Below are 17,158 nucleotides of genomic sequence, written 5' to 3'. Positions count from 1 at the left end.
ATATCAGGGAATTTGTGAAAAAAACAGAATAAATCAGGGGGGAAACCCCAGACTGTATTAAAATATTTAAAAGGCAGGGAAAAATCATGTTAAAAAAGGATCGCACTGCCTGGTAGAGTCAAGTAAAAGTGAGCATAACTGTAGCTACAACTTGCTTCCTCAGCTACCAATATTTCTCCATGGCTTAGCCGTTTGGTATGACGCCATCTATGACAGCACCTTAACTAGATTGCAAGTTACAGGGAAATGTCAGGGAGGGAGGGAGGGAGGAAGGATTAATTTCCTCTCTGCAGAGGGCTGCAGTTCTTAAAATGCCCGTGCAAGTGTGGCTAGAAACTAGAACATACTGGGAGTAACTGATAGATGGGCTGTTCTGTGGCATGTAGAGGTGTTACATTCCTACTAGTTTTAATCAGAACAGAGCTGGAAGGGACCTTGGAGGTTTTATAGTCCAACCCCCTACTCAAGCAGAAGAACCTATACAGTTTCAGACAACTGACGCTCCAGTCTCTTCTTAAAAACCTCCATTGATGGAGCACCCACAACTTCAAGTGGCAGACAGTTCCAAGGGTTGTTTTCACTGTTGGGAAGGTTCTCCTCAATTCCAGGTTTCTTCTCTCCTTGACAAGCTTCCACCCCTTGTTTCTTCTGCCTTTGGGTGCTTTGGAAAATAGGTTTCCCTGCTCTTCTTTGTGGTAATGCCTCAAATATTGGAATCCTGCTATAGAATACAATGGAATATAGAATGGAATGGAAAGGAATAGAATATAGATTAGAAAAGAATAGGATTTTTATTGGCCAGGTGTGATTGGACACACAAGGAATTTGTCTTTGATGCATAAGCTGTCAGTGTATATAAAAGAAAAGATTCCTGAGGTACAACACAATAATTGTCACAGGGTACGAATAAGCAATGAGGAAACAATCAATATTAATAAAAATCTGAAGGATACAAGCAACAAGTTACAGTCATACAGTCATAAGTGAGAGGAGATGGATGATGGGAGTGATGAGAAAAAACTAGTAGTAATAGTAGTGCAGACTTAGTGAATAGTTCGACAGTGTTGAGGAAATGATTTGTTTAGCAGAGTGATGGCGTTTGCTGTTTGTCCTTGGGTCTAGTTGTCTTGGTGTGCGGTTCTCTGTAGTGATGTTTTGTGGGTGTTCTGCCGGGCTCTCTGGTAGAAGCCTCCCGAAAATTCACTGGTACACACACACACGTTTGAAAATTCAAAACAATGTCCTTTATCACAAAATTCAAAAGAAACCAAGCACCCTTTTTTGTATTGCAAAGAGCACTCTTCCCCAGAACAACCTTGTCGGCTGTACAAGTCCCTTAATCAGTCCTTAAGTACTTAGCTAGTAGCTGTGAAGAAACGTCACAGCCCTCCTTCTTCCCACGAAGTGAAACACACACACACTTTACTCTGCTTTGGTGTCAAAGGTATGAAAAATCCACAAAGTTCAGACACAGCGAGGCACGATCCTGTAGAACTGCGATCAGATAATCTTCCACAACGGCCCAAGCCAGCACGCTGCTATTTATATCAGCAGCTCTAATTGCTGGAGCCCCACCCAAACACAGGTGGCCTCTCTTATCTCCTGTAATATGTCCTCAATTGGTCTCTTCTATGCATAAGTCTGCGCCTGCGTGGGTCTAACACTTTGTCATCCGAATCGACCGAAAATAATGGAGATTGGCTTCCTGGGCTGTGTGCCAAGCCCCCCTCTTCCAAGTCTCCCCCACCTTCTTCTTCGTCCGAGGAAACTGCACTCCCTGACTCTGCCGGCAACAAAACAGGCCCAGGACATGTTGCCGTTTCCCCTGCCTCCACCTCCACATTCCCTGGGGCAGGAGCTGGGCCAGAGCCAACCACAACAGTGGGTAGGAGTTGAAACAGTTGGTGTCCAGGATGGACATGTCATTCTCATGTCACTCCTGGCCCTTCTTTTCTCCAGACTAACCAAACCCAATTCTTGCAGCTACGTTTTAGTCTCTGGGTCTTCGTTCATTTATTTATTTATTAGATTTCTATGCCGCCCCTCTCCGTAGCCTCGGTTCATGCTTAGTTGCTCTTCTCTGTACTTTCTCCAAAGTCTCAACATCTTGTTTTTGTAATGTGGCGGCCACAACTGGACGCCCTATTCCAGGTGTAGCCTTCCTAAAGTTTTACAAAGCGGTTCTAATACTTCCCATTGATTTTGATTCTGTGTCTCTGATTATGCAACCAGGTGCCATTGGTTTTATTTCTCTGACTCATGACCAGCTGTCTCACCTGTTAAGCCCGGTCAAATCCTTTTAATTGCTATGGGAAAAGATCCTTTCACCTGGAGAGATTTCCACCTGCTTAGTTTCACCTTTGCTGAGCCCCCGGGGAATTTACAGCTTTTTCACCTGAAACTATTTCTGCCCTGACTCACTGCTGTTGTAAAAGGCTGGTTGGGAAAGGAATCTAAAATGAAAAGAATTCCTGGATTGTTGTAAGAGATACAAAAATCACCCAATAACAGACCTTGGGAGGACTTCGGGTCTGTAAAGTTACCTCACACAGAGATAATGTGGTAAAATACGTGAACGGTTTTAACTGAGTTTTCTTCAGATATGCTAGGGCAGGGGTGTCACACTCGATTTCATTGCAGGCCGCATCAGGGTTGTGTTTGACCAGTGTGTGTATGTGTAGACAGGGTGAGTGGCCAGCTCAATGTCCCTTGTCTCGGGGGCTTCCCTTCCTTTTCCTTCCTTCTTCATCCTTCCTTCCTTCCTTTCCTCCTTTCTTTTCTCCCTCCCTCCTCCCATCTCCTTCCTTCCTTCCTTCCATCTGTCCTTCCTTTTTCCTTCCCTGTTCATTCTCCTTCCCTCCATCCCTCCTTTCTTCACTTTCTCCCTCCTCCCATCTCCTTCCCTCGCTCCCTGCTTCCTTCCTTCCATCTGTCCTTCCTTCCCTCCCTTCCTTCTTTTCCTTTCCCTCTTAATAATAATATGGAGAGGGGAGGTATACAAATCCAATAAATATAATAATAATAAATAAATAAATAAATAAATAAATTACATTTGTATGCCGCCCCTCTCTGAAGATTCGGGGCGGCTCACAACAATAATAATAACAGTATACAATGTAACAAATCTAATATTAAAAATTATCTAAAACCCATCATTTAAAAATCATACAACACAAGCATACCATACATAAACTATATAAGCCAGGGGGAGATGTCTCAATTCCCCCATTGCCTGGCGATATAGGTGGGTCTTGAGCAATTTACGAAAGGCAATCATTCTCCTTCCCTCCATCCCTCCTTTCTTTACTTCCTCCCTCCTCCCATCTCCTTCCTTCCCTCCCTCCCTCCTTCCCATCTGTTATTCCTTCTCTCTCTCCCTTCTTTTTTCTTCCCTCTTTATTCTCCTTCTCTCCTTCCTTCCTTCCGTCCCTCCCTTCTTTTTCCTTCCCTCTTCATCCTTCATTCTTTCCTTCCATTTTTCCTTCTTTCTTTCTTTTCTTCCTTCCTTCCTCCTCTCTTCATCTTCATGCCTCCCTGCCTCCCTTCTTTCCTCCCTCCCTCGGGCTGAATCTGGCCTGCGGGCCTCAAGTTTGACACTTCTGTGCTAGACTGTAATTCCCTGTCAATCAAGGTGATTTTCTTGTAATTATGGATATTTGTACACACTATAAATGGAGAATATTTCCTATCCCTTTCAGTATTTGAGCATTTTTGAATATCTGAGATCAAATACTGCAGGAAATTGACTTCTCTGAAACCACAAATGCCCAGAATTTGGGGCGATTAGCAGCCTCTGAAATTGTGCTTATCAGTGAACATATCTGACCATAGCAGTCTTCACAGCCAATTGTCCTGTAATGTTTTGGTCAATGAACAGACTTTATTCTGGGGGTGAAAGGAGGAGGATCAGGGCATGACGTGGCCTTTGTCACGAATCCACTGGGATCTACTCACGTGCAGGGATTTGGTTCAGGCGGCGTCTCTTTCTCTCTTTCTTTCCAGGCTGTGAAGCTCACCAGTTCGCGGACACAGTTACCGTACGAGTATTACTCCTTGCCTTTCTGCCGCCCGGAGAGCATCAAATATAAAGCTGAAAATTTAGGTAACGTCCCGGTCCTTCCTCCCCCTAGCAGAGCATCCCACCTTCTCTATCGTTCGTGTCCCAGCACCTCTGGTTTGGCACTCCTGGAGATTGACACCTCAGTGTATCTGATCTCCAGCATCTCTTAGCAATAGCACTTATATGCCACTTCACAGGGCTTTATTAGCCTTCCCCAAGTGGGGTGGGTGGGTGGGTATGTAGGTAGGTAGATAGATAGATAGATAGATAGATAGATAGATAGATAGATAGATAGATAGATAGATAGATAGATAGATAGATAGATGAGAGAGAGAGATGATAGATAGATGATTGATAGATAGATAAATAAATAAATAGATAGATAGATGTGAGAAACATGGAAAGAGAGAGAAACGTAGATTGCAATAGCACTTAGATTTGTATATCACTTCTCAGTGCTTTACTAAGTGCTTTACTCTCACCTTCTTGTCCTCAGCCACAGTCAGCCTCTTGTCCCCAACAAGTCCTCATTTTACTGACCTCAGAAGGATGGAAGGCTGAGTCTAGTTTGAGCTGTTCAGGGTCAAACTCCAGACTGGGGAGCAGAGTCAGCCTTGAATATTGATTTCTAACCAATGCGCCACCAGATATAGAATAGGTGACCATAGATGATTGGATGGATGGATGGATGGATAGATGATAGATAGATAGATAGATAGATAGATAGATAGATAGATAGATAGATAGATAGATAGATAGATAGATAGATAGATTCAATTTATGAGCCGCCCAACTCCCTATGGATTGTGGGCTGTGAACAACAATAGAAAACAGTACAACATCTTGAATTGTGTCCGGAGACCAATTGAAAACAATTGGAATTAGATTAGATTAATAGGTAGGTAGGTAGGTAGATAGAATTAGATTACATTGATAGATAGATAGATAGAATTAAATTAGATTAATAGATAGATAGATGGATGAGATAGATAGATAGATAGATAGATAGATAGATAGATAGATAGATAGATAGATAGATAGATAGATAGATAGATAGATAGATAGATAGAATAAGATTAGATAGACAGATAGACAGGCAGACATAGAGCAATAGCACTTAGACTTATATCCTGCTTCAAAGTGCTGAGTAGTTTTCTTCTTCCTCCCCTCAACCCCCGCCCTGCCCTGCTCACAGGTGAGGTCCTGAGAGGGGACCGCATTGTCAACACACCTTTCCAGGTTTCCATGAACGTGGAAAAGAAGTGTGAGGTCTTGTGCGATGTCCCAAACAAGCCCGTTGTGTTGACGAAGGAGAAAAGCCAGCTGGTGGTGGAGCGGATCCAGGAGGAATACTACGTTCACCTGTGAGTCCTATTGGCCTCAAAGGAAGCCGGGGGTCTGCTCTGCCTCCAGTGGGAACCGGGGGTGGTCCTTCGGAGAGAAGGGGGGGCAGTGGGGTCTGACCCCCCAGGATTTCTCCCTGCAGCATTGCCGACAACTTGCCGGTGGCCACCAGGTTGGAATTCTACTCGAACCGGGAAGAGGAAGAGAAGAACAAGGAACGAGATCTTCAGTTCGAACATGGCTACCGACTTGGGTTCATGGAGAAGAACAGGGTAAGGGTACCAGGGATCATGGTGGGGGGGGTGGGAGGCATTTATGGATGCCTGGTGGGGATCTTTCGCTCTGTTGGGGCTCCGGCCCTCTGGAATCAACTCCCCCCCCCCCCCGAGATCCACACTGCCTCCACTTTTCTGGCTTTTCGAAAAAAGGGACCTTGGAGGTCTTCTAGTCCAACCCCTGCTTAGGCAGGAAATCCTACACCACTTCAGACAGATGGTTATCCAACATCTTCTTTAAAAACTTCCAGTGTTGGAGTCACTCATGCCCTCATCACCTCGAGGCTCGACTACTGTAACGTTCTCTACATGGGGCTACCTTTGAAAAGTGTTCAGAAACTTCAGATCGTGCAGAATGCAGCTGCGAGAGCTATCATGGGCTTTCCCAAATACGCCCATGTCACACCAACGCTCCGCAGTCTGCATTGGTTGCCGATCAGTTTCCGGTCACAATTCAAAGTGTTGGTTATGACCTATAAAGCCCTTCATGGCATCGGACCAGAATATCTCCGGGACCGCCTTCTGCCGCACGAATCCCAGCGACCGATTAGGTCCCACAGAGTTGGCCTTCTCCGGGTCCCGTCAACTAAACAATGTGGGTTGGCGGGACCCAGGGGAAGAGCCTTCTCTGTGGCGGCCCCGACCCTCTGGAACCAGCTCCCCCCAGAGATTAGAACTGCCCCTACCCTCCTTGCCTTTCATAAACTCCTCAAAGCCCACCTTTGTCGTCAGGCATGGGGGAACTGAGATATCTGCCCTGGGCCTATACAATTTATGTATGATATGCTTGTATGTATGTCTGTTTAATAATGGGTTTTTAAAAATATTTTAAATTGTAAATTATTAGATTTGTCATGAACTATTTTTATTGTGTTGTGAGCCGCCCCGAGTCTACGGAGAGGGGTGGCATACAAATCTAAATAATAATAATAATAATAATAATAATAATAATAATAATAATAATAATAATAATAATAATAATAATTCACAACTTCTGGAGGCAACTTTTGTTCCACTGATTAATTGTTTTACCTGTCAGGAAATTTCTCCTTAGTTCTAAGTGGTTTGTCCACCCGTTGCCTCTTGTTCCACCCTCAGGTGCTTTGGAGAATAGCTTGACTCCCTCTTCTTTGGGGCAGCCCCTGAGATACTGGAAGGCTGCTATCCTGTCTCCCCTGGTCCTTCTTTTCATTCAACTAGCCAGGCCCAGTTCCTGCGACCATTCTTCATATATTTTAGCCTCATCATCTTTGTGGCTCTTCTCTGAACTCTCCTCTAGAGTCTCAGCATACTTTTTGCCTTGTGGCGACCAAAATCGAATTACATTCTTTATTTTAATTATTTTTGAAAATATTTTATTGTTTTTCTTTAAACAAACAAGACGAACAACATTTAACATTTAAAGGAGCTACCATTGCTCCGCTCGTCATAGAAGTCTAACTTGTACAAAAAAAAGATCTAACTATAATCAGATCAGTACAGAAATACAATTTATAATATTCTACGTTCTTATTAAATTTACCACTATATTTCCATTTTTGTATCTTAATTCATATAACTCAAGTGAGTTCTCATATCTATAAAATATCATTTTGATAATATAATTAAACTAGTTAAGATCAATTAATTGAACAAATTTTTAAAAAGCATTTAAAATTACTAAAATTACAAAAATACTCTATAATTATACTATTTTTAATCTATTATTTTATATCTGTTATAACAATATTATTAATTAAAATCACCTATTCAATCTAAAAACCTTATCCTTTTAATTTCTTCATATTCTACCATATATATATATTCAATTTAATAAATTCAAATGATTATAAATTTATTCATATATAATTTTGAAACTTTTTAAAGATTCCACCATTTATACACTTTGTCCCATATTTTGTAAAATTCTGTTTCCGCTTAATTGTTCAAGCATCTTGTCATCATTTATTTATTTATTAAATTTGTATGCCGCCCCTCTCCGCAGACTCGGGGCGGCTCACAACAGTAACAGAAAACAATATATAATACAAATTCAATAATAAGAAAGCTAAAAACCCATAATTTAAAAAACATGCACACAACATACCATACATAAACAGTATAGGCCTGGGGAAGATATTTCAGTTCCCCCATGCCTGACGGCAGAGGTGGGTTTTAAGGAGTTTGCGAAAGGCAAGGAGGGTGGGGGCAGTTCTAATCTCAAGGGGAGCTGGTTCCAGAGGGTCGGGGCCGCCACAGAGAAGGTTCTTCCCCTGGGACCCGCCAAACGACATTGTTTAGTTGACGGGACCCGGAGAAGGCCAACTCTGTGGGACCTAATCGGTCGCTGGGATTCATGCAGCAGAAGGCGGTCCCGGAGATATTCTGGTCCGATGTCATGAAGGGCTTTATAGGTCAAGACCAACACTTTGAATTGTGAACGGAAATTGATCGGCAACCAATGCAGACTGCGGAGTGTTGGTGTAACATTAGGGAAGCCCATGATTGCTCTCGCAGCTGCATTCTGCACGATCTGAAGTTTCCAAACACTTTTCAAAGGTAGCCCCATGTAGAGAGCATTGCAGTAGTCGAATCTCGAGGTGATGAGGGCATGAGTGACTGTGAGCAGTGAGTCCCAATCCAGATAGGGCCGCAACTGGTGCACCAGGCGAACCTGGGCAAATGCCCCCCTCGCCACAGCTGAAAGATGTTTCTCTAATGTGAGCTGTGGATCGAGGAGGACATTCAAGTTGCGGATCCTCTCTTAGGGGGTCAATAATTCCCCCCCCCCCCAAGGGATCATATCTAATTCTGCACATTCTTTATTTTAAATAGTGACATTGAATTGTTAAATTGTCCCGCCGTGAGATGTTCTGGGCTCTAATACGTATCTCTCGTGTTGTCTGTCCCAGTTCTTCCTGCACAACCACCTCTCCTTCATCCTCTACTACCACCGAGAGGAGGTGGAAGAGAACCAGGAGCCCACCTACCGGGTGGTTCGCTTCGAGGTCATCCCGCAGAGCATCGCACTGGCAGGTAAGAGGGCCGCGGCTGTTCTCACTTGGGTCTGAGCTTCCCAGGGGGGGAGATGGTCCTCAGCTTACAAACACAGGTGAGGCCAAAATTTCAGTGGCTAAGCCAGGCAGGTATCAAGTTCATTTTGCCTCCTGTCCTTTCCTGCCAGGTGTTAGAGTTTGCTTATTTATGTGTCTATTTATTTATTTATTTACTTGCATGCTTAGTGTTCTGTCGGGCTCTCTGGTAGAATCCTCCCAAAAATTCACAGGTACAAATTTCAGACACACACACGTTTGAAAATTCAAAACAATGTTCTTTATAACGAAAATTCACTTAAACTAAGCCCTCTTTTGGTATAGCAAAGAACACTCGTCTCCAAACAAACTGGTAATTTGTACAAGTCCCTTATCAGTTCTGTAATATTTAGCTTGCAGCTGTGAGGCAATTCACAGTCCTTTTTTCACAAAGTGAAACACACTTTGCTCTGGTTTAGTTTCAAAGTGGGGAAAAATCAGCACACAAAAGGTCAAAGTCAGTAAAGCAGTCACGAAACACAACAATCAGATAATCCTCCACAATGGCCAAACCCACAGGCTGCTCTTTATAGCAGCCTCACTAATGACCACAGCCCCACCCAACCACAGGTGGCCTCATTTTCTATGATAATAATCTCTCAGTTGTTGCTGCCTATGCATCGCTCTCCGCATGCGTGGCTGTATCATTAACTCTTGTTCTGAATCCAAGGAGGAGCTAGATAATTGATCTCCTTCTGAGCTGTCTGCCACACTCTCCTCCTCCCTGTCACTCATGTCTTCTTGGTCAGAGGAGCCTTCATCAGCAGATTCCACCGGGGGCAAAACAGGCCTGCAGCATGTGGATGTCTCCCCCACATTCACAGTCCTTGGGGCAGGAGCTGGGCCAGAGCTAACCACAACACTTACTTACTTACTTTATTTTATTTATTTATTTATTATTTAGATTTGTATGCCGCCCCTCTCCGAGGACTCCGAGGAGGGGGCGCACAAGCGCTTCTTTATAGAGCGTTGGAAAGACTCCCCTCCCCAAGGAAGCGTTGGTAATCTCCTGGCCCCAGCTCCGTGTCACCTCCCTGCTGGCCGAGACCAACCAGGAGGGACACGGATCCAATAAAAAGGTGACGGAACTCACAGCTCCAATGGCCTTGTCCACTTCATCAGGTGTCACCAGATCAAACTCTTCCCAGACAGGTGGACAAGTACGTGTCCCAGTCACCTTGACTGACTCGTCAGTCGACTGTATTACAATTGGAGTCGAGATCAGCCCGGATCTGAGCGACTTTATCAGCGAAAAACGTGTTAAAATCCTCGGCACTACTCTGCAAGGGCTCCCCAGCTCCCCCCTGGTTAAGAAGGGAGCGGGTCACCCTAAACAGAGCGGCCGGGCGGGATTCCGCTGATGCAATCAAGGCGGCATGGTACGCGCATCTTGCCGCCTTGAGCGCCACTTTGTAAGTCTTAATAAAAGCTCTTACAAGTGTTCGATCGGATTCGGACCTACTCTTCCTCCATCGCTTCTCTAGACGTCTCTTTTGGCGTTTCAACTCCCGGAGCTCCTCATTGAACCATGGGGCTCTACGGGGTCTAGCGCCGCGGAGAGGTCGCAAAGGCGCAATCCGGTCAAGAGCCCCAGCCGCAGCCCTGTTCCAGGCCTCAGCAAGGGACTCCGCCGAACTGTGGACGAGTGCCTCTGGAATAACCCCAAGCGCCGTCTGAAAGCCCTCTGGGTCCATCAGGCGTCTGGGGCGGAACATCTTCATTGGTTCCGCCTCCCTGCGGGGAAGGATTGGAGCCAGGAAGTCAAGCCATAGTAGAAAATGGTCTGACCATGACAAAGGCAACGCTTGTAAACCCCTTAGTCTCGGACCATTACTCAATTGCTTGGAAAGGAATACCATGTCAGGTGCGTGCCCTCCCTCGTGAGTCGGACCCTGTACTACTTGAGTCAGGTCCATGGCTGTCATGGTGGCCATGAACTCCTGTGCCAGCCCAGAGGTTTCGCCGAGTGACGACAGGTTGAAGTCCCCCAGGACAATGAGTCCGGGGAACTCCACCGCCAACCCGGCTACCTCCTCGAGTAGCACAGGCAGGGCTTTTGACACGCAGCTGCCCAATCCCGTAGGACTCAGGGTGGCTTACAACAAGAATAAAAACAATATAAAATGATTAAAATGCATTGGCCTCCTTCCGTCACGAAAGACCATGGTATCACGGTCTGGATTCCCCATGATTAAAATACAACAATTAATAATACTATTAAAAAACCCTTAAATATACAGTAGAGTCTTGATTAGTTGGATAGCCGAAAATTTTGGATAATCCGGAGAGTCTAAGAAAAGCCTTGAAATCACTATGAATTGCAAACGTATTGAAGTTTTATTGCAAGTTTCTACTCCACTGATACAACAACCTTCTTCCTTTTCATTACAATGTTTGGGGCTCTGCACGTCACCTTCCCCATCCCAGCTGCCATGTTTGGGGGCGTGTGTGGGGGCACAGAAGTGCCTACAGCCATGCCTCCAAGCAGTGTCGGATAATCCAGAATGTCGGATGACCGAAGGATGGTTAATCGAGACTCTACTGTACCATTACAGTCATTCATCAAACATCCCAGAATTCCATAGAAAACAGCACTTTGAGACAAGTTGCTCAAAGAACAGTTTTATTGGAGGTATCACATTGGCACAAGCTGGTGAAAACTGACTCTGAAATTTCCCGCAGTTTCTATTTGATTGGAGAAGTGAAAATTCCCTCTTTCCCCAAATAACAATTGTCCAGTCAAGGTGCTTGCTGGTTGCCTGGCTACGGGGGTCTTCCTCTTTCGAGCCACCTGCTGGCATGTCCTTGGTTCCCGCAGGAAACTATTTTGCCTTGGCTAAACACCCCCATCTAGCCATGTCCTCCCCCTCCCTATCCCTTCTTTACACTGTGGCGACCCTGAAGGCTCAAAAATGGGCCCAGGCAAGTTTATTTATTTATTATTTATTAATTGGATTTGTATGCTGCCCCTCTCCGTGAACTCGGGGTGGCTCACAACAAACATAGAATACACAGTAAAACAATTTGATCCAATTAATTACGATTAAAAGACTTTAAAAGATCCTAAAAACTTAAAACATCCAATTTATCATTCACGCAATAGGTCACTCCAACAGGGTTGTTAAATGTTGTTAAAATTAGCTCCAACAGGGTTGTTAAATGAATATGGCGTCGCCACTGACTTCGTTAGTTGGAAGGTCGTATCCAGGGATCACCTGACCCCAGGTTGCTTCAATGGTCATAAGTATGAGTCAGTTGCCGAGCGTCACACTCATAACGGTCATAAGTAGTGATGGGCAAACCCAACGGTGTTCGGGTTCGGCAAGTTCGGACAAACTTCACGCAAAGTTCGGCTGAACCCGAACGGTCCGTGGCGCCAAAGCTCCGCCCATGGAATCCCATCATTTTTTATTTTTACGGATTTTTTATTTTTATTTATTTTTATTTTTACGAAAAAGGACACCGCAGTGGTGCTGCAAGCAAAGGGAGGTCCTTTCATGTAAAAATAAACATTTTTATTTTTCCGTGAAAAGACCGCCCTTTGCTTCAGCGCCGCTGCAGCGTCCTTTTTTGTAAAAAGATTTTTTTTAATTTTTAAGTCAAAAGACCTCCCTTTGAAGGAGCTGGGGAATCCCATGAAGAGATTCCAGGGGCGGAGCTTTGATGTCACGTATACCGGCAGGTTGCTAAGGACGCCAAGGTGATCACTTCCTGGATTGCATGGAATCCAGGAAGTAATCACCTTGGCGTCCTTAGCAACCTGTCGGTATACGTGACGTCAAAGCTCCGCCCCCGGAATCTCTTTGTGGAGGGATTCCCCAGCTCCTTTTGTGCCTCCCTCCCATCCTCCTGACCGGCCGACAGTTCCCCGGTGTTCGCCTTCCTCCGCCGCCACTGGCGCCCAGCTCCTCCTCTTCTCAGCAGATGACAGCCAGGCAGTGGCTTTCGCGGTATTCGGCACGAACGCTGAACCGGAGCACGAAGTTTTTTAAAAATTGGGTTCGGGTCTGTCATGCTGAACACCACAATATTCAGTACGGACCTGAATTGTGCAGGTTCGGTTCGCCCAACACTAGTCATAAGTGTGAAAAACGGCCATGTCATTTTTTTCAGTGCCGTCATAACCTCGAATGATCACTAAACAATTGGTTGTAAATTGAGGACTATCTGAACAATAGACAGAAGTCGTTTCACTTTGTACAGTATGATCTTTCACTATTGTTAAAATCTCTAATCAATGCAATTCAATTCAATTTATTAGATTTGTATGCCGCCCTTCTCCGAAAACTCGGAGTGGCTCACAGAATAAGTATAAAAAACAAAGCATATAGAACAAATCTAATATATTAAAAAGGTACAACTAAAAACCCTATACAGTATTCCCTCGCTTTTCGCGGGGGATGCGTTCCGAGACCGCCTGCGAAAGTTGAATTTCCGCAAAGTAGAGATGCGGAAGTAAATACACTATTTTTGGCTATGAACAGTATCACAAACCTTCCCGTAACACTTTAAACCCCTAAACTGCAATTTCTTATTCCCTTAGCAACCATTTAGATTATTACTCACCATATTTATTTATTAAAGTTCATTAAAAAGAAAAATTATTAAAAGCAGACAAAAGTTTGGCGATGACCTATAACGTCATCGGGTGGGAAAAACCGTGGTATAGGGGGAAAACCCGCAAAGTATTTTTTAATTAATATTTTTGAAAAACCATGGTATAGACTTTTCGCGAAGTTCGAACCCGCAAAAATCGAGGGAACACTGTATAACACTTAGTCAGACAATCCAATCACACCATACATCACATTTATTGGTCAGAGGGGCCATGTCTAATTGCCCCAAGCCTGGCGACGTAGCTGAGTCTTAAGACTCTTGCGGAAGGCGAGGAGGGTGGGGGCAGTACGAATCTCTGGGGGGAGCCGGTTCTAGAGCGCCGGGGCCTGGAGAAGGCCGACTCTGGGGTATCTAACCGGCCGCTGGGATTTATGCGGCAGAAGGCGGTCGCGTAAGTAAAGCAACCATGCAAGGGGCCAGATTATCTCCGGGACCGCCTTCTGCCGCATGAATCCCAGCGACCAGTTAGGTCCCACAGAGTCGGCCTTCTCCGGGTCCCGTCAACTAAACAATGTCATTTGACGGGACCCAGGGGAAGAGCCTTCTCTGTGGCGGCCCCGGCCCTCTGTAACCAATTCCCCCCAGAGATTAGAATAGCCCCCACCCTTCTTGCCTTTCGTAAGCTTCTTAAAACCCACCTCTGCCGTCAGGCTTGGGGGAACTGAGATATTCTTTCCCCCTAGGCTTTTACAATTTATGTATGGTATGTTTGTATGTATGATTGGTTTTAAAATAAGGGTTTTTAGCTGTTTTAGTATTGGATTGTTGCATGTTGTTTTTACCACTGTTGTTAGCCGCCCCGAGTCTACGGAGAGGGGTGGCATACAAATCCAATGAATGAATGAATGAATGAATGAATGAATGAATGAATGAATGAATGAATGAATGAATGAATGAATGAATAAAGGCCCAGTGATGAGGCAGCGTTGCCTGCTGGCCGAGATGCTTTGAGGGAGTCTTGGGTCACCGGCATAGCATTGTTTGGCAAAAGAGAGATTAACGGTCCTGAACCCTCTTCTTTTGGTCCGCAGATATGAAGGTGGACGAGAAGGGCGTTTGTGTCTTGCCCGAAGCTGCCAGCGCCTCCGCTCAAGAAATTGACCCCAATAAGCCCAATGAGCTTTTTTTCACCTATTCTGTGCACTGGGAGGTGAGTACTGGAGCTGAGGGTGGGTGGAGAGCCGGGAGGAGATTTTCATCCTGCCTTTATTACTCTAGAATTAACTCCAGGCAGCAAACAGGGCTAATACTCCTCCTTCCTCCTGTTTTCCTCACAACAACAACCCTGCCAGGTGGGTTGGGCTGAAAAGAGAGTGTGGTTGGCCCAAAGTCACCCAGCCAACTTTCATGCCTTCAACAGGACTAGTACTCACCGTTTCCTGGTGATCGGCCCAAAGTTACCCAGTTTGCTTTCGTGCCTAAGGCAGGACTAGAACTCGGTGTATAACATCATGCATGAGATAGAAAAGATGGATAGAGAAAAATTATCTTCTCTATCACACAATACTAGTCCCTTCCTAAAGCCCACAGGTAAGAAAGTGAGGACAAACAAAGGGAAGTATTTCTTCACCCAGAGGGTCCTTGGTTGATGGAATTCCCTTCCAGAAGAGGTTGGGACAGTTGTCAGCCTGGAGAGCTTCAAGGCAGGATTCGACAGAGTCATGGAGGTTAAGTGTATCATAGGTGGTGATTGAAATGGATGTCCAAGTGCCACCTGGGGTCCCATTTTTTGGGGGTCAAGGGAAAGGGAGGATTTTGCCTTCTCTTTCTGCTCAAGATCCCCGTGGACAATTGGTGGGCCACTGGGTGACACAGAATGCTAAACTCAATGGGCCTTGGCTCCATTCAGCAGGGCTCTTCTTAGGTTCTTATGTCTCCTGCTGATTGGCCCAAAGGCCTAAGGTGGGAGGAGAAATTCAAATATTTTCAGTACTGGCCCAAAGTGCCCAAAGTGGGATTAGAATCTCCTGATTTCCCAGCCAACCCCACACTGGTTGTCTGCTTGAAATGTTTTCTCTTAAGCTGGTCTCTAAAAATGCCCCCCCCCCCCTTCCCAGGCTAAGGCATCCTACTCTTAATTTTGCCCTGGGTCACTCCATTGTTCAAAGGGAGACGTGGTTAGATCTATTTATTGATCAAATTTTAAAATGGCTCGTGTCCTTCTCAGAGCAGCTCTGGATGAATTCTAGAACATAAAAACAGTATATAGTATACCATTTAAAATGAGGCACGGGTGATTAAAATTCATGTTTAAAAGGTCAACCGTTACCTATATTTTGTTTACACCATCCAGAGTCCCTCTGTGAGGGAGGTGACAGGTTCAGTATAGGTATTAGTACCGTTTTGTAAAACCTTAGTAAGGCCACACGCAGAATACTGCATCCAGTTTTGGTCATCACATGACAAAAAAAATGTTGGAATATTGGAAAAAGTGCAGACAAGAGCAACTATGAGGATTAAAGGCATGGAGGCTAAAACATAGGAAGAACGGTTGCAGGAACTGGGCCCGTCTAGTTTAATGAAAAGAAGGACTAAGGGAGACACGATAGCAGCCTTCCAGTATCTCAGGGGTGGCCCCAAAGAAGAGGGGGTTGAGCTATTCTCCAAAGCACCTGAGGACAGGTCAAGAAACAATGGGTGGAAGCTAAACAAGGAGAGAAGTAATTTAGAACTAAGGAGAAATTCCCTGACAGTGAGAACAATTAATCAGTGGAACAACTTGCTTCCAGAAGTTGTGAATGCTCCAACACTGGAAGTTTTTAAGATGTTGGATAACCTTCTGTCTGAAGTAGTGTAGGGTTTTCTGCCTAAGCAGGGGGTTGGACTAGAAGACCTTCAAGATCCCTTCCAACTCTGTTGTTGTTGTCGTTATTGTTATTAACATTGTCTGGCAAAACACGAGCCTACTTGGCCCACCAGAAGTTGGGAAACAGGCCGTTTCCGGCCTTCAGAAGGCCTCTGGGGAGTAAGGGAAGCTGTTTTTGCCCTCCCCAGGCATTAAATTATGGGTGTGGGCACTCACGCATGCCCGCTCTTTCAGCACCCAAGGAAAAAAAGGTTCACCATCACTGGTCTAGGTTCTGCTGCTTGAACATGGGGTTGGACTAGATGACCTCGAGTGTCCCTTCCAGGTCCGTTCTGATTCAGAAATGTGGACAAATAAGAAAACAAACTTGCCTGAATCCCATGCAGTTTAAGGGCTGGCTGGATGCTGCCAAAGAGCTTTGAGGGCAATTGTTAAGGCAGACGTCCCTGAATCGGGAAAGGCTGCTAGCCCAGCCATTAGCCGAGCCGCTTCCCATCCATCTCTTCCTTCCTTCCTTCCCCTCCTTCTTCCTTCCGCAGGAGAGTGACATCAAGTGGGCTTCCCGGTGGGATACCTACCTCACCATGAGTGATGTGCAGATCCATTGGTTTTCCATTGTGAACTCCGTGGTGGTGGTTTTCTTCCTTTCAGGTGAGGAGAAGCACTTTGATTTGAACTGGGTGACTTTTATTTGGCCAAGGGGATTTGTTTATTATTTATTTATTAATTGGACTTACATGCGCCCTTCTCCGAAGACTCACAGCATATAAAAACAACACAACAAACCATTCTAAAGCCCAATTATAAAACTGTTCTAAAAACCCAAGTCGTAAAACTATAACCACACTCACATAATTTGTCTCTGGTAAAAGAAGCACGCCATAAACTTGCAGAACAGCCGAGGGAATCATATTATTTAAATCATAAACTAAGGGCATTGATGAATTCGACATCAGTCAATTTCAGAAGGCAGCTTTACTCAGAA

At 45.0% G+C, this 17,158-nt stretch overlaps 1 protein-coding gene across 2 annotated transcripts in view; it reads left to right on the top strand.

The window, feature by feature from the left end:
* The window catches only part of TM9SF4 (transmembrane 9 superfamily member 4), a 44,146-nt gene that overhangs the window by 9,981 nt on the left and 17,007 nt on the right, over positions 1 to 17,158 (top strand). For both annotated transcript variants that reach the window (XM_070744400.1, XM_070744399.1), the window contains exons 3-8: positions 4,003 to 4,102; positions 5,256 to 5,424; positions 5,547 to 5,676; positions 8,571 to 8,694; positions 14,399 to 14,517; positions 16,713 to 16,824. In XM_070744400.1, the coding sequence (XP_070600501.1) occupies positions 4,003 to 4,102; positions 5,256 to 5,424; positions 5,547 to 5,676; positions 8,571 to 8,694; positions 14,399 to 14,517; positions 16,713 to 16,824 (754 nt within the window). The remainder of the gene's footprint in view (positions 1 to 4,002; positions 4,103 to 5,255; positions 5,425 to 5,546; positions 5,677 to 8,570; positions 8,695 to 14,398; positions 14,518 to 16,712; positions 16,825 to 17,158) is intronic.

Source organism: Erythrolamprus reginae, chromosome 3 (assembly GCF_031021105.1).
Source record: "Erythrolamprus reginae isolate rEryReg1 chromosome 3, rEryReg1.hap1, whole genome shotgun sequence".
In the NCBI taxonomy this organism is placed as follows: Eukaryota; Metazoa; Chordata; class Lepidosauria; order Squamata; family Dipsadidae; genus Erythrolamprus; species Erythrolamprus reginae.
The sequence above is the reverse complement of the archived record's forward strand: the minus strand, read 5'-3'. Positions and strand labels throughout refer to the sequence as shown.